Raw genomic sequence first — 16,342 nt, 5'->3', positions numbered from 1 at the left:
CATAGAATCATCACAGAACAGTCGGGGTTGAAGAGACCTCCAAAGCTCCCCTAGTGCCCCCCCGTCATGAGCAGGGACATCTTCACCAGCTCAGGTTGCTCAGAGCCCCATTCAGCCTGCCCTGGGATGTCTCCAGGGATGGTTCATCCACCACCTCTCTGGCCAACTTGGGCCAGGCTCTCACCACCCTCGGGGCCAACAATTTCCCTTTATCCAGCCTGAATCTCCCTCCTTTAGTTTAAAACCATCACCTCTTGTCCTATCACAACAGGCCCTGCACAAAAGTCATCCACATCTTTCTTACCGGCCCCTTTTAAGTACAGAAAGGCTGAAATAAGGTCTCCCCCAGGAACAAGCAGGACAGGTGGAGCTGAGTGACTCAGTTGCTTTATTGACGCCCCCCGGCAGCCCCGTCCCTGGGCTGCCTCACTCAGCGATGCTGCGGAAGGACTGGACGGCGGGACTGGCCGCCCCCCACTCCACGGGCTTGCGGTATTCGCCCTTGGTGAGCAGGTACTGCCGGCCACGGTAGTTGGGATGCTCATAGAAAACCCAGACGCCCTCCAGGACCCTGCAGGCGTGGACCTCCCTCATGTGCCACTTCTCCATGATGGAAGGGCAGTCTTCAGTGGCTTCGAACATCTGCCCGCCAAAATCACCCTTCTCAAAGAGTTGGATGTGGCCCCGGCCTCCACTTGGCTAGAAAAAGGGAGGAGAAAAATGGAATCAGTGTGTCCCCAGCTTTGCCCATCATCAGCGGGTGGGAGCAGAGCTGATGCTTGGTCAGACTGGGACCAGGCACCACCCCCCTTTCAGGACAGCTGAACAGCCCCCAAAAGCACGGTGGGGAGGCACCTGCAGTAACTCCCATGCAAAGAAAGCATAAAAGTACTGAGCCCCAGAGCATTTGGGGCTCAAAGCCCCAACACAGCCCCAGTTTTGCAGGGGGAGATGAGGCCACGTCAGCGGGTCCTGGGCTCCGTCCCGCTGCTACCACAAACCCTTCAGCTCTGCGTGAGCATTGGGAGAGACGGGACCCCTTCCGCTCTCCGCTCCTCCGGGCAACCAGGAGTTTAATGAGCTGCTGACCCCAGCTGGGTTTATTCCAGGCGGACGTGGCGCAGGTATTTTCCACTGTGTTTTGAAGCGCTGTGTTGCCCAAAGGCACTCGCGGCGGTTTTAATCTGCAGCTGCCTGGACAGCATCTCCCCCCCACCTCCCCCAGCCCAGCTCTGCGGGGGATCTCAGATCCAGGCACTGATGCTGCAGCTTTTCTGGGGGTCTCTGAGCAAACAGCAGGTCTCCGTACAAACCCCCATACATGGGGGGAATCCAGACACCGGTTGGATATGGTCCCTGCAAAACCCCTTCCCAGCTGTGAAACCTGGGACACCACAGCTGTGCTGCTCAAGTCAGTGATGCATGGAGGAACAACCACAGGCATCAGTACAGCTTGGGGGGACCTGCTGGAAAGCAGCTCTGCAGAGAAGGACCTGGGAGTTCTGGGGAACAACAGGGTGACCATGAGCCACCAATGTGTCCTTGTGGGCAAGAAGCCAACGGTACCTGGGGTGCATCAAGAAAAGTGTGACCAGCAGGTCAAGGGAGGTCAGAGGTTGTTCCTCCCCCTTTATTCCACCCTGGTGAGGCCACACCTGGAGTTGTGTCCAGTTCTGGGCTCCCCAGTTTAAGAAGGACAAGGAATTAATGGAGGGAGTCCAGCGCAGGGACACAAAGATGCTGAGGGGTCTGGAGCATCTTTGTGCTGAGGAGACACTGAGAGAGCTGGGGCTGTTGAGCTGGAGAAGAGAAGCTGTGAGGGATCTGATCAATGGGATCAATATCTCAGGGTGGGTGTCAGAAGATGGACCAGACTCTGTTCAGTGGTGCCCAACGCCAGGGTGAGGGACAACAGGCACAGACTGAAACACAGGAGGCTCCATCTGAACATGAGCAGGAACTTCTTTGCTGGGAGATGCCAGAGCCCTGGAACACGATGGCTTCAAGTGTCATTCCCACTCCTGGTGACACCAGGGCTGTTCTCCCCATGTCCACACTGCCCAGAGGGACTTGAGGACATTCACATTCAGTTCCCTGTGTCAGAAGGAGACCTGGCTGGTTAGAGGTGAACAAACTGGTTCTGAGTGCTCCTGCAAAACCCATGTTCTGCTGGGACAAGCCTTGCTCCCACCAGCAGCAGCAGCAAACCGGAGAGCAACTTGCCCAAACACTGAGGTCCCTAGAAGAACATGCAGATAAAACTGCTGCTGTTACCAGAAACCCACCTACAAAGTGCTCCGAGGGACCTGTGATAAGAGTGGAAGAGATTTATCTTCTCCACTTTTAGAATCACTTTGGTTGGAAAAGCCCCTCAAGATCATCGAGTCCAACTGTTTCCCCACGCCTGGCACTGCCCCATGTCCCTGAGAACCTCATCTTTGTGTATTTTCAACCCCTCCAGGGATGGTGACTCCAGCACTGCCCTGGGCAGCCTGTTCCAATGCTCCACAGCCCTTTGGGGAAGAAATTGTTCCCCAGATCCAACCTCAACTTGCCCTGGCACAACTTGAGGCCGTTTCCTCTGCTCCTGGCGCTTGTTCCTTGGGAGAAGAGACCAAACCCTTCCATGTTACAAACACCTTGCCATTTGCACCAGCACACTAAAATCCTTAAATGACAGATGTCTAGTTAAGATATCCCTCAGGAAGAGGTCACACTTACTATCTGGACGGCTTTGCAGGAGCCGAGGCGGTCGTTGAGGCCCATCCACTGGTGGTAGTCAGGATACTCGCCGTGCGTCAGAACGTACATGTTCCCGGAGAAGTTGGGTCTCTCATAGGCCACCCAGGTGCCTCCATCCACCCGGATGGAGTTGCAGCGGCTCAGATAGGTGTGAAAATCGGGGCAGTCGCTGTCACACTCATAGTAACGGCCTAGGAAATTCTTGTCTTCATAGAAGGTGACCTAAAGACAAGCAGAAGAAGGGAAGCAGGGAGTTTCCTCATCACCCAGTGCGTGTATCCGTATTCTAGCCACATCACAGTGTGAAATATCTGAAAACAAAGCCCTTGAGATGTCAAAAACTCATCAAGCCCAACCATTGAGCAGAACCAACTGCATCTCAACAAACCCCAACCACCAATTCCCAGCACTCAGTTCCATCCCAATCCAACCCAAAGCTCCCTTGGTGAAGTCCTTGCCCTCTTTGCAGCAAAACACTTAAATCATTTCCCTCCCACCTTCTCTAGGATCAGAAGTCACTAAATTATGGCCAAGGGAGCCAAGAGTAGCCAACGGACTGTACTAAACAGAGCTTCACTTAGTCTGGCTTACCAAGCGTTTGCAGTTAGACCTTTACCGAGTGTCTCTTTCCTCCTGGGCCTTGTCTTCCAGCCTCATGATCATTCTCCTTGTTCCCACTCTAATGGTCTCCAGTTGGCTTCTTCAAAAGTCAGTGCCAAAACTGGACATAAAACTGCAGGAGCATCCCCGGTAAATGGAGGACAGCACAGGTCTTCGGACACCCGAGGATTGTGTCTGCAGTTGCCTGCTTCTGCTTTGGTTGCGGCAAGCTTGTGATACGGTTGACGGATTTCTGACCCATCACCATGTTTCTTTCCCAAGAGCTGACTGCAACACCCTTGGCTTAGGGATACTTTTTCCCTATTTGATCACAAGCTATTCTGAAATGATCTCGAGAGCAAACCCCATTCCTCTTGCCGAGGAATCACCAAAACATCATCTGAGAGATGATGCGTTTTCTTCAGAAAGCCTTTTGCGGAAACATTGCCAAGTCCTAGACCCAGACCAGTCCTTCACACGTCCTTCCAGATGACAATTAGCCATCAAGAGCTGCTCTTCGCAATAAGGTGTCCTGAACCATCATGTCTATTTTGACTCTATCCTTTGCTTGCTTATGGTAGTGTGATGCCAGATCATACCAAAAATTACAATAGTTTATTTAACAGATGTAGAGATGAGGTTCTTAGTGCCAGGGTTGTGTTAACGGTTGGACTCAATGATCTTAAAGCTTTGTTCCAACCAAAATGATTCTATGAATTAATCTCAACAGATCCCGTTCACCTGCACCCAATCTCCCACCCATCTTCCAGCTTAGCAGGAGTTTCATTAATTACTCCAGCATCTTCTAGAGTCTTGCATTGACTCAACTGATGTACAAATTGGTTGACCCAATGCAACGCGCGCTCAAGACAGCGTTTCACCACTTGCCAAGAGAATTTCTCTAGCCACCACGATTTAAACATCTAACGTGCAGAACCCTCTAATCCATTTTTCCCATAGTTTTCCTACAGTTTGAGCATTAAGACACCCAAACACCTTATGCTCCTGGTTGGTTGCACATCACCTACGTGCGTTGGCTGCCGACATTGCTCTAACATCAGTGTTGTTAAAATGCTGTTCATTGTCACCGCTCCAACCCAGGAGACAAATTCCAACCTAGAACAACCCACTTACTATTTATCTTTTTTCCATTCACTTTGTGTTAATAAATAATGTAGCTGCAGTTTTCTCAGAGCTGGTTGGTCAGTGTGTCCAACCAGCCTGACCAGGTGCTTGGGGACTCAGACTAATCATGCCAGAGGATTTATGTCCTTGCTCTTGTGGCCTGTTAGTAGACTTTTATTTAGATAATGTCATTTTCCTCACATTTTCCTCTTACTTTCAAGAGCTGGATCTCCTGTTATGAACCAGCCATTTCAATTCCAGATTCATCGCTTGGTTTCAGCCACATCTTACCCCAACGCAAATCGCCTTCCTTCAGTAACAACTTCGGTTGTGGAAAACAATGTTCAATAACATCTAATTCTCTACTTTGCCCTTTTCTTCTCCCTGGAACGCATGAAGCAAGAGCACGGCACAGAGAAAAGATGTGATTTGCACCGAATTTGCTCCTCCTGGATATTTTGCTGCTCCACAGCAGCACATAGTGAACACATTCCCTGCAGTAGGGACCTGGCGCTCAGCAGGATAAAGACAGGATAGGTTTAAGTCTCTTTAAGTGGACAAGACACTCAAGCATGAATCAGTTGCACTTCTCCAGCGCCTTCTTATGTACAGGGACATAAGAAATGTACCACTGTGATCTACAGCCCCCAGGGTCGGAAGGGAGCAGCACACTGCGTTCAGTTCCTAGTGCCTGCTCAGAAATAGCCACATCGCTTTGAGCCAAGATCACAGAAAAAAGCTGTGGAGAAGCAGGGACTGAATCCAGATCTTCCACGACATCTCCAAAGCCCCTCTGCCCCTTGGGTCCTACAGTCAACACAGGCTACAAGGAACGGAACCCAAAAGCAAAACTAATAAAATGCAAAGATGTACATCTGTCCACAGCCTCTTAACTCTTATTTAAATTTGACAGGAGAAATCGGCCACTAGCCCCAAGTTCTCCCCCTCCTTTCCCAGCTGTTTGGCCCAGCCCAACCTGCAGCAAGGTCTGCATGACCAACTGGCTCTGCGAATTTCAAGACCACGGCATCAGAGCGATGCGCATCAGTTGGGGATCCTGCTAACTGCAGCCGAGCTTCCTCATCCACCTCCTGCTCCAGTTCTAGTTCAGCTCTGCCGGTGCCACCACATCACCAAGCCGGTTCGCATCTCTCGGGGAATGTTCTCAGGCGTCTTTCTGTCGCAGCAAACCCTCTGTTCTATCATTGAAGATGTGACGGCTGCCGCTGGCATCAGGACTCGGTTCCTCTCGAGGAAGCATCCACGAGACTCTGCTCTGCTCATCCCATTCGCTGCTGGCACAGCAGCCTCCACCATCAATTTAACAAGGCATCAGGTCCTGCTGCATTTTAAAATATCCCCTCACCAGTCACTGTGTTCCTCTCCATCCTCTCGCAGAGCCAGACCTAGGGGAAACAGCCAGGATCTGGGAAAAGACTAGGGAGGGCTCAGCTCTGGGTTCCCTCCGCCCCAGGAGGGGTTTTGGGCACCTCCTCTTGCCAAGCGCCTGACAGGGGGGAAAGCTGTCAGCAGAACAAAAACCACAAAGTTTTTCCACAACTTACCCCCGATAAATTCTGTACCCCGAGCCCCAATCCCGAATAGGCTGCAAATAAACTTACCTTGGTTCCAGCTCTGGACATTTTCCGTTCCAGCCAAGCTCCCCGGTGCTGGAGGAACGTCAGAAGCTGTTACAAACAGTCAGGATCTCAGGCGCCCTTTTTATAATGGGCTTGTTTTAAACCAGACAGCCGCTTCGTCATGAGAATGGGATCCAAAATTTGAGTCAGTGATTCTGAGGCTATAGCCCGTTTCCAGAAAAGCAAACAGGATTATGGAATAAAGAAAGGCTTCGCCATCCTTCCTTTGTTACCATTTGCTGAGTCAGAACACCAAAACTCGGCCAAAACGCACTCAAAACACGCAGCCCCCTGCCAAGTCCTGGAAGACAGGGGACGATTTGGCTGCTCTCTCCCTTTCAAGCATGTTAAGGAGAAATCCTTGTTGGCTCTAAAAGCCCAACCCTGTTTGTAAGGAAGAGACTCAATATTTATCAGAGAACATTGCCCCGCAGCAAAGGATGGAGCTACAAAACGGGGAACACGTGCTCAGATGGGCTCGCACAGAACAGCTTCGGCTTCAAAAAACACAGAGTGGAAACAGCAAAGAGGCTGTGGATTTTTACAGCACGCCCTCAGCTTGAGCTATATCGCTCCAAATGGTGCCTGATGTCGAGAAAAATAATGATGTCTGGCCACACACCCCCAAAATGAGCAATTCCAGATATCGAAGGGTAAAGAATGATGCCCAAATTTCCAACAAAATCTGCCAGTGTCACAAATTCAACTCAAAACTCTCACATTGCTGCCTGTGGTTTGACAGAGTTTTCATTGGAACCACGCTCAGCCCTGCTGAGCGGGGAGGGTGAGGATCGCTGGCTCCCGTCCACCCGCACCCCCGCCAGCGCGGTGTGAAATAAAACCACCTCTGCAGCTATTAGCTGCCCGGCCCCAAGGCTTAGCAACACAAAGGGACGCGAAATCCGGCCCAGCGGCGCCCGAAACGCACAGACCCCGCTGCAAATCCCTCAGGACAAGCAGTCTCGCGACAGCGGCTCCACGCACGCCGAGACACCAGCACCTCGTCCTCTTGCATTTTAGGCGTCTTGAATCGCCCAGTGCTGTTGCTTACAGCTCTTTGTGCTAGAAAGCTGCGAGGCCACTTCACATATATATATATATATTTTTTTTTTTTTTAATTCAAATTCTGCCTTACAAAGATCAAAATCCAACCATAACCCGGGTCCTATCAAAAGACAACTCAGTGGGACATCTCCAAGCTCCACAACGGTCAATTTGAACATCCCTCCTTGAAAAGTGGGTTAAATCGAATAAACTCACCTTGTGTTGCATCCCCTGCCTCCCCAGGAGCAGAGACCTTCAGAAAAGTTTTAGCAACACAATATCAAGCACTAAAAGTGCTCTCAGCTTGGATAACTCTTCTCAAGTCCCACACAGCTGCCACCTCTGCCCCCCCCGCAATGCCTTTGCCCATTTTGCCTAATTTACGTGCTCAACTATGAGCGCATCTCCCCAAAACAGGCTCCACCAGCACACAGGAATGGTACTTGTTTAATTCAATACTCTTTACAAGAAATATTAAATGGTGTTTCTATCAAGCCTGAAAACCTCCAGCTCCATGGTTGTTGCTAAATTAGTAGTTTTTGCTCAGCTGGCTGGTCCATATTTCACTCAGCAGTAAAGACGTGTCCTGCTAACACCCGCCGCACAGGTGAAGCCCTTTCCCAAGGACATGCACCAGGCTTAGCCCAGAACTCTGTTTTATTGACATTTGTCAAAACGCTGCAAACGTATATAAATCTAATTCCATAAAATCACATTGCTTAAGTGCCATCTCATATAAAATAAAAAAATCCACTGCAATTCATTAATTAAAAAAATAAATCAACAATTTCTTTGTCACATTTATAAAACCAGCGCAGCCGGCTCGTACCACAAAGCCCTGTGTGTGGCTTCGCGCCGTGAAGGGCTCCTTGGTGGGATATTTGCACCCCGTGGACGCCAACCACGACGGCAGCTTCCCCGCTACAGCATCTGCAACACGGCGTCTTCATGGACACACGCTCGCTCCCTCACCAACAGGGTCATTACAGGGAAAGCGGTGATCAGAAACCCCAACGTGGACAGACGGACGGTCGCTGGTCCATGACAAGCATGTTCAATCTTAATGACAACTGTTTTCAGTGTAATGCTGGCTGTTCCTGGGGCTCTGTAACAAAATAGAGGAGCACATTTTACTCCCAAGACAAGCAAAGGACAAGCAACTCAAAGACTAAAGAAAAAAACGAAATCAACTTTCAAATGGTTTGAAACACACAACAGTAGGAAAACACAGCGAGCGCTTGTCTACAGCTCCTAAACCACATTTACTTGGGAAGAGAAAGATACTACAAAGTAAGAATTACTTGAAGTCTCAGTCAGTTCTGTTAAGCACAAAGCGAGGCAGGTAAGAACAGATTTAAATACACAAGGAGCAGCTGTTCAAATAGGTTTTGCCGTCAGATTCTGCACAGGCGCACACGGGTGTTCCCAGCAAATCAAACACAACACCTGCGGAGAACAAGGGGTGCTGAGTACACAGTGAACAGAGTCACCCTGAAAAGAGGTTTTGGGTGCAAAATAAGAACTAAAAATCAAATGCAAGGCTCTCGGGAGCACATCCACTGAACAGCCTGCTGCTTCTCTCACCTCTACCTGGGCTGTGCACACAAAATTCTTCTAGAGAGAGAAGAATCAAGAGAAATGTGTTCTTGACTCACCCCTTCTTTTCCTTCCACTGTCCAGGACCGCATTGCTACCCCGCTGCCTGCTTGGAGCCTGCGTCGGGGGGGACCAGGCTGTCCAGCTGCTGAAGGTTCCCCGTCTGAACAAGCCACTCGCAGAATTTGTTTTCTACCAGCATCTGGAACTGTTTCCTCTGATCCCTGAAACCAAAGGAAGATCGGCAGGGATGTCACGGTCACATTAATTATTATACTTCTAAACCTCACCTTTGGTATCAAAATGAGGTTCCAAATAGATCAGCTAAGAGCTGGGCTTGGTTCCTGAACTGCCTGTACTAGGAAGAGAAGGTTTTTACCAAGTACATGTGATGACAACGAACCCCAAAGACTGAACTTGTCGGAATTAGAGAAGTCACACAAAGTTCCTCATCCCACCGGCACAGCAACCCGGCTCAGAGCACAGATTAAAAACTGACTGAAAAGGGAGAAAAAGAAGATTTGCAACCAGCATTTAAGCACTAAAGACACTAAACTCTGTTCTGACAGCATCTGAAAGAGAAAGGATGGAGAACAGGAAACAAAATGTGCATCTAAACACTGCTCAAGTAATTCTCATTACTGGTAAATAACTTCTGGGGTGGTTTTGGTTAAGACCACCACTAACAGGACGCACAGCTCACAGAGTTTCTCCAGAACCAATTCCAGCCCTCTGGGATCAGCTCAGCTCTGGAATTTCTTAAGCCAAAGGTACCATGAGTATTGACCAACTCCTGCTGCATGTTATTTTCTACAAGCTTATGCGATTCCATTTGGAACCTATGTAAAACACGAACATTTTCAGTATCCTGTGCACATTTCAAGTGGTTTTGCTTTGAACCCACTCCTAATTGGATGTGCTGATCCCATCCCATACTGGGAAAAGCAGCAAACCAGCCAGATTCATTTTTGTGCCACTCGGTTTCCCAGAGGCTCAGGGTCCCCAGACCCTTTTTCTCAAGTTAAAGGCTCTTCTTTGTACTATCGTTTCCATTTGAGAAATTCCCCAGAAAACAGGGTTCTAGGAGAGAAACTTTAATTCCTCCCCAGTGAATGTGAACACAAAGGCAGGCGCTTCTTTCTTCTCTTCGGGTTTTATCTTCTCCGAGTGCTTTTTATATACGTTGATCTGCTGCTGACCCCGAAAGACTTTCTGTCTGATATGCTCAGAAAATGAATAAACAGGATTTTATGCTTTTGCAAGTTGTTCCTCAAGCTGTCTTACTGGGCCTGTCTTACGGGGTTTTTACTTTCAGCCTGGCAGGATTTACATTCTTTTTTTGCCCCACTTTCCTCATTCAGACAACTTCAACTTCTTGAAAGACATTCTTCTTATTTCTAACCGTCTCTTTCACCTCCCAGTTCACGCACGGCAGCTTTTTTCTTTCTACAAGCCTGATATCGTGTTTGCTCTAAGCCTCCTGGTTGTCTCTCTCGCTGTTTCCCTGCCTTGCAGGAGACTGAGACGTTTTACACCGTCAGCTGCCCACTTTTTCAGCAAGCTTCTGAACCTGGCACAGTTTTCCCCCTTTTATGAAATAATCTACTCCAGTACCAAGCCCTGGCCTCCTGTGACTGCTGTTCAATCTAAGCGCATCATCCATGTTACCTCGTATTTCTTTAACGGGAAGATTTTTGACAGACCAAACGCCCTTGCAAAACTCTGGGGTGAGAAGCAGCAGCCTTGGGAGGACCACGGCTGGAGGGTGAAGAAACACCTTAGATGAGGTTGATAGACAAAACAGATGACAGTAACACAAGGGCTGGAGCCACAACTTCCCTCCCCCCTGCTTTTCAAGACTCAAAGACAGAGTTTTAGAAGTTTTTACGCCTCTGTCACCACTGCTGGGTCATTACTGCTTGGCCACTCTCCCAAAATCCTGCCCCAGAAGCCTTTCTCTGGTGTGATGGGGAGTGTTGACAGTTTGACCCAAGAGGTTTTCATATTCTGTATTCCCCAGGGGATAAACCCCCCTGAGATCGCTGTTTATCAGCCCCCAATTACACACCATTACAAGCCATTGAATGCGCACAGAACTGAAAGAAAAATCTACATGGCTCTACCACAGCTTAGAGAACAAAACCTGTTTTCATCTCTTCAAGCTTTCACAATTGAATATCTGGGTTTCTGTCCCCATTCTGTATTCTCAAAGGAAGCCAGGTTCTTCAGGTTACTGAAGGTTCACAAAAAGATAAAAGCAGTTAAACTCAAGTCAGGAGAGATTTGCACCCTTGCCCGACCTGGCCTGGCTGCAGAAGAAAGCATGGTGACAAATGAAGCGAGGGGAACTTTCCCAGAACTCTGCAGCAGGTACTGGGAAAGCAAACAGACGCGCATCGGTACGTGAGACAGGCTAGGACAGGCCTAGCTAGGACAAAAAACAGCTGGGCAGAGGATTCCACACAATCTAACAAAGAGAACTTGAAAAGCTGCTGCCCATGAGGTGATCTATTCAGTTCACAAGTCCATTCTTAGCTCACCTCAGCAACAGACAGGACAGTAATTTAAAGCTTCGATCGCAATGTAAAGGTTGTGCTAAGAGCAATCACCCATCAGCCGCAGGCCAGTAACAGGTCAAGCTGTTGAGGGAACGTGCCCAGATCTCACCCACAGCAGCACTGGGAGCAGAACAGAGACAGCAGAGGCAGCAGCAGCGTGAGGGGAGGTGTGAGGTCCTCTCTCAGCCGTGTCTAACCAGGTGTCTCCTCGAGCCTCACAAGCCAGGAAAGCGCAATATCACAGAGTTACAGTTGTGAGCATTATTCCCCTCACTATATTCATACCAAAGACCAGAATCCTAGGACCGCTAATTACTACAACTCTAGAAATGGCGTGCATGACAAAGCTCATGCAAACCAACCCATTATTACTGCATTTTTGTTGAACTACATGAAATTAATCTCCTGTTTGTACGGCCGAGCTGGGAGGCAGCTTCCAGGTTGCCGTCAGGGCGCTGCACTTACTTGGTCAGACCCGCCTTCTTCACCATTTTCTGCCAGATCTGCACCTTCTGCTCCCGCTGGCTCAGTGCTTTCTGATAAGCGTGAGGCAAACCCCCCGGCGTCTCCGTGGTGTCTCCTTTCATCTCGAAAGGAATCACAAAGGTGTAGAAGTCCGAGGGGGGCAGGAGGCGGAAGACGTCGGTGTCACCGCTCTCCTTGCACACCAACACGGGGTTGTCCCAGTGGTTGGGCAGCGTGGCCAAGCCCACCTGAGCCATGTGGTCTTCCAGCATTGGGTAGTGGGTGTGGAATGGGGCGAAGCTGATGGCTTGGTTCCCCGAGAGGATGAGAGGCTGCGTGGGCGTGAGGATGTGAAAAGTACAGCCAGCAGTGGAGGAAAGGGACAAACGATGGCAAACCACGATGACTTTGACGTTGTCGCAGCTGTGGACATGAACAGAGGCCTGGACAGGGCCAAGGACGAACGTGCTGTTCCGGCACTTCTCGATGGTCACAGAACTGCGGAAGAAAACAAGGACATGGTGAGCAGGAAATAGCAAAACCAGGATTTTTTCATGTAACGCAAACTTAGCACTTCAACAAACTTACTGAAGAGCCACAAAGATGATTAAAGAAGTGGAGCATCTCCCCTATGAAGAAAGGCTGAGGGAGCTGGGGCTCTTGAGCTTGGAGGAGACTGAGGGGTGACCTCATTCATGGGGATCAAGATGGAAAGGGGGAGTGTCAGGAGGATGGAGCCAGGCTCTTCTCAGTGACAACCAGTGACAGGACAAGGGGCAATGGGTGCAAACTGGAACACAGGAGGTTCCACTGAAAGATGAGAAGAAACTTGTTTGGGGTGAGGGTGTCAGAGCCTGGCCCAGGCTGCCCAGGGAGGTTGTGGAGTCTCCTTCTGTGCAGACATTCAAACCCGCCTGGACACCTTCCTGTGGAACCTCAGCTGGGTGTTCCTGCTCTGGCAGGGTGATTGGACTCAATGAGCTTTCCAGGTCCCTTCCAGCCCCTGACATTCTGTGAAAACACACCCAGCTGTGTCCCAGGAGAATAAAAACTCACCGGAGGGGAGAGAGGAGATAAATGAAGGACTCGTTGCAGCGATGAATTCTTACGTGAGCTCCCACCAAAGTGTCCGAGCTCTTGGCCAGCGTCTGCTTGTACACCTGGCTCATGATCACCATGGGGAGCACCTCAGGCATCGCACGAGTACTGCAGGCAATCTTTGCTCTCCGGGTTGTTCCTTCAACTGCAAAATCAAGTTCACCAACGCATTTAAAATTAAAAAGCATAAAAAGACTATACATGACTATACACAGACCTGACAGCTCACTGTTCACACCCCTCATGAAAATAATCAGCCAAAAACTTCAAGGACAGTATAATCAAATTGTGTCACTTCACAAGAACTGCACATTTTAAGACAGCAAAATGCTCCCTCTACAGTACAACCCTTGAGCAACCTCCCTGTCCTACCTAACGCGCTGCCATTCCTACACTTGTGCAGTCAGAGGAAACAAAACTTTAACCTGACCTTTTTTCCTCTCTGCAAGTGAGGGAACGTGATTCAAGGCAAGAAAACCCAGACCAGTTTTCAATGTGCCACAAACACATCACGTTATCTACTTTCTGTGTCCAGCTCTACTTGAATAACGAGGACAGCAATACTGGCCTCACTCAAGGGAACCTATGAAAATAAAGTCATTACTGTTTGCTCACAAAATTGCTCCAAGGACCAGAAAAACACACACAGGCGTCACGCAGTACCTCTAGTCCCGCAGACTCGCCTCCACGCTGTCACTCTGCCCACTACACTGACAGAAGGAGGAAAACGTGGTAATAATTCCCCAGGCCCCTGCCAGATCCTGGGCAGTAAGGGAAGCCAAGGTTGGAAAATTATTTCTGAAAATCAAGCTACCTTGCTGTGCCCACGCAAGTTTCTTCCCAGACTTGAGGCAGGCGCTCATCCCAAAAGGGTTTGTGGTCAGGCAAGCCCGCAGCCAGCTCTCCAGCTTGGGGAACACGAAGGTTTTGGAGACCTTCAAGTAGCCGTTCTGTGCCTGGCAGGGCGGCCACAGCGCGAGCTCGTGCAAGGGATGGACCATCCTGGACTTGGTCACTGTCCCTTCGATGAGAAAGCCGAGGGCGCAGACAGCTTCGTAGGACACCACACTGCTACGGGTGGAAGGGGACGAGGCCGCGAGCTGCTCCGGCTCCAGCAGCAGCTCCAGCAGATCTGAGAGGTGATTCTGCATGAAGGCGCGGTGCTCCTGATCATTCCAGTTCTTAGCAGGCAGAAAAACACAGAAGGAAGTGAGTTCTCACTGAGCTGACAAGATGCACTGACATTATACAACGCATTGTTGCTTACACTCTGTCTAAAAGAGGGAAAGTGAGTAAAACATGGTGCTGTCACCTGCTCACTGCTTCTGAAACACAGAAAGGGAACTGGATTCATCAGCAACTTCCCCTCAAAAAAGAGAAAACATTTTATTCTAGCTCCAAGTACTAAATATTTCATTCTAGAAAGCAGAAACAGACTCGCCAGCAACCCTTCTCACACAAATTCCTGCAAACAAATCAATAACTGACAGTCAAGGTCTCACAATTGCTCGACTGGAAAAATGGCTGTGTCTGTTCGAGACCTTCAGAGATGATTAAGTACCGCCTGCCGAGGCGCTGCAGGGAAAAGCAGAGGGTCATTTCTTCCCAGGCGAGCAGACCAATAAACCAAACAACCTCTGAGGGAATCATTAGTTCACATTTAAAAGGGTTCCACACCATTAAAAAGAAAAGGCTAGAATTATGGCAGACCTTAACATCAGCTTTTAAATAATGCTGGACGCTCCACAGCCAACCTGTACCAGTTCCTCTCATTTCTATTTTCATTTCTTCAATCAGTATAAAGTTACTCAGTCCCTATTTTTAACTATTTCATCATGTCCCAAGCTGCATTTCGCTAATTCATGCAGCTCACAACATCGCCATCATGACAGAAACTCACAGCTTTGCAGCCTTACTCTAAAATACAGAGAGCTGCCCCTGATACATCCAACTCGCTTCTCTTCTTTCAAAATACTGGGTAGTATTTTTAAAGGAAACAGTAGCATTTTTGACATGGTTGATGTACAGCTGACCAAACAACCTCTCTTTCTGAAATATAACTTAATGGAGGGACCATCCTGGGATCCTATAGCAGATCACAGGAAAGCAGCTGCCAGAGTAAGAAAACCAATAGAAAAACGACAGGGGCAGCTTCTTCTTACAAAGAGAATTGTCCATGCCCTAAAAGAACTTTCACAGGTAGCTTTTGGACCCTGGGGAATTCCTGTGGATGCCTTTTAGACAGAACACTTCAACTGACAACCAGCGATAGGACAAGGGGCAATGGGTGCAAACTGGAACACAGGAGGTTCCACTTAAAGATGAGAAGAAATTTGTTCCCGGTGAGGGTGGCAGAGCCTGGCCCAGGCTGCCCAGGGAGGTTGTGGAGTCTCCTTCTCTGCAGACATTCAAACCCGCCTGGACACCTTCCTGTGGAACCTCAGCTGGGTGTTCCTGCTCCATGGGAGGATTGCACTGGATGAGCTTTCCAGGGCCCTTCCAGTCCCTGACATTCTGGGATTCTGTAAACTTAATTTCATTTACTATCAAGTGAAGTGTCTCAAATGTGATTCCAGCTCAGTTTGTACTGCAGGCAGTTACACAGGAACAAACCAGCCCCTTTCCAACCCACCCCAGGGCAGCACTTTGCCGTTCCCCACTCAAGAAAGAATCCAACAGCCACAAATACCTTATTCTCCCCGGTAGATTTTCCAGTCAGGCTGGGAGACTTAGTCCTGGGGCTGGGCCATTCCTCCCCAATCAGAGACCTCCGCAGAGACACCTTGTGAACCTGCTGCACGTACAGGAACAGCAGGAACTGCAGAGTGTCCACGGAGAGCTGGCCAAGAGGGGACAAAACAAGCGTTAGGCCGGGCCAGGCCAGGCCAGGCACCCCCAAACCGACCCCCGCCCAAGCTCCTGCCTTGCTCCGCTCCCGCTCCAGCTCCTCGGCGCTGCCACACGCCGCCTCGGCCTCAGCCCACTCGAGTCTGGCGGGCGGGTCCCGCCGGAGCAGGCTGTGGAAGAGCTCGAAGTAGAGCCAGGCCAGGCCGCGGCCCAGCTGCAGCTTCCCACAGGCGATGTGCCGCCAGCAGGGCCAGGTCAGCCGCGGGAAGCAGCCCTCGCCTGCTCGCGCCCGGGCGTACGCCGCCACTTTCCGCAGGTAGTGCGGGGCGAGGCGGGCGGGCGGCGGGGCCGGCAGGGCCCCCAGCAAGAACGGCTCCGTCCGCACCCACAACCGCACCGGCGCCGCCGCCACTGCCGCCTCCATGGCGACCGCCGCCCGCTTCCGGTGCCCGCCCAGGCGCCGACCAACGAGACGGCCCTTCCCTCCCGCTTGGAGGACTCACCCTCCCGCGCGGCGATAGGATGGAGAGCGGCATGACGGACCGAACCGCGACTGGCCAGCTGTCTCAAACCGACGCCCCGACAGGCAATTGGCTGGCGGCGTCGAGCCGGTGGTGAAGTGTGCGC

At 50.3% G+C, this 16,342-nt stretch overlaps 2 protein-coding genes across 3 annotated transcripts; both read right to left on the bottom strand.

Annotated features, from left to right (window-relative positions):
• Positions 1-371: 371 nt before the first annotated feature.
• On the bottom strand, positions 372-7,465 carry CRYGS (crystallin gamma S). Its single transcript, XM_065844804.2, has 3 exons — positions 6,090-7,465; positions 2,722-2,964; positions 372-699 (listed from the first exon to the last, which is right to left on the bottom strand). The coding sequence occupies exons 1-3, from the start codon at positions 6,108-6,110 to the stop codon at positions 427-429; spliced, it is 537 nt and encodes a 178-aa protein (XP_065700876.1). The 5' UTR covers positions 6,111-7,465; the 3' UTR covers positions 372-426.
• A 325-nt stretch (positions 7,466-7,790) lies between these two features.
• Positions 7,791-16,293, bottom strand: TBCCD1 (TBCC domain containing 1). Of its 2 annotated transcripts, none has more exons than XM_071812366.1 (7): positions 16,219-16,293; positions 15,558-15,707; positions 13,683-14,049; positions 12,827-13,013; positions 11,771-12,268; positions 8,807-8,971; positions 7,791-8,256 (listed from the first exon to the last, which is right to left on the bottom strand). In XM_071812366.1, the coding sequence occupies exons 1-6, from the start codon at positions 16,249-16,251 to the stop codon at positions 8,842-8,844; spliced, it is 1,365 nt and encodes a 454-aa protein (XP_071668467.1). In that variant the 5' UTR covers positions 16,252-16,293; the 3' UTR covers positions 7,791-8,256; positions 8,807-8,841. The 2 variants fall into 2 exon arrangements, with proteins under 2 accessions (XP_071668467.1, XP_065701213.1); XM_065845141.2 differs by lacking the exon at positions 16,219-16,293 and adding an exon at positions 15,792-16,184.
• Between the last annotated feature and the right edge of the window lie 49 nt (positions 16,294-16,342).

The sequence above is a fragment of the Patagioenas fasciata genome, chromosome 9, assembly GCF_037038585.1.
Source record: "Patagioenas fasciata isolate bPatFas1 chromosome 9, bPatFas1.hap1, whole genome shotgun sequence".
Lineage (NCBI taxonomy): Eukaryota > Metazoa > Chordata > Aves > Columbiformes > Columbidae > Patagioenas > Patagioenas fasciata.
This window is presented reverse-complemented; position numbering and strand designations above follow the sequence as displayed.

What these genes read in the sequence shown, in the direction of transcription:
- CRYGS (XM_065844804.2), bottom strand. Translation starts at nt 6,110, where the DNA reads ATGTCCAGAGCTGGAACCAAG. An exon ending in TGTCCAGAGCTGGAACCAAG is followed by an intron (nt 2,965 to 6,089) that starts GTAAGTTTATTT and finishes GCTTGTCTTTAG; the next exon opens with GTCACCTTCTATGAAGACAA. An exon ending in CCTGCAAAGCCGTCCAGATA is followed by an intron (nt 700 to 2,721) that starts GTAAGTGTGACC and finishes CCCTTTTTCTAG; the next exon opens with CCAAGTGGAGGCCGGGGCCA.
- TBCCD1 (XM_065845141.2), bottom strand. Translation starts at nt 16,139, where the DNA reads ATGGAGGCGGCAGTGGCGGCGGCGCCGGTGCGGTTGTGGGTGCGGACG. An exon ending in TGGAGCGGGAGCGGAGCAAG is followed by an intron (nt 15,708 to 15,791) that starts GCAGGAGCTTGG and finishes CCTCTTGGCCAG; the next exon opens with CTCTCCGTGGACACTCTGCA. An exon ending in TATCTCCTCTCTCCCCTCCG is followed by an intron (nt 12,269 to 12,826) that starts GTGAGTTTTTAT and finishes TTTCTTCCGCAG; the next exon opens with TTCTGTGACCATCGAGAAGT.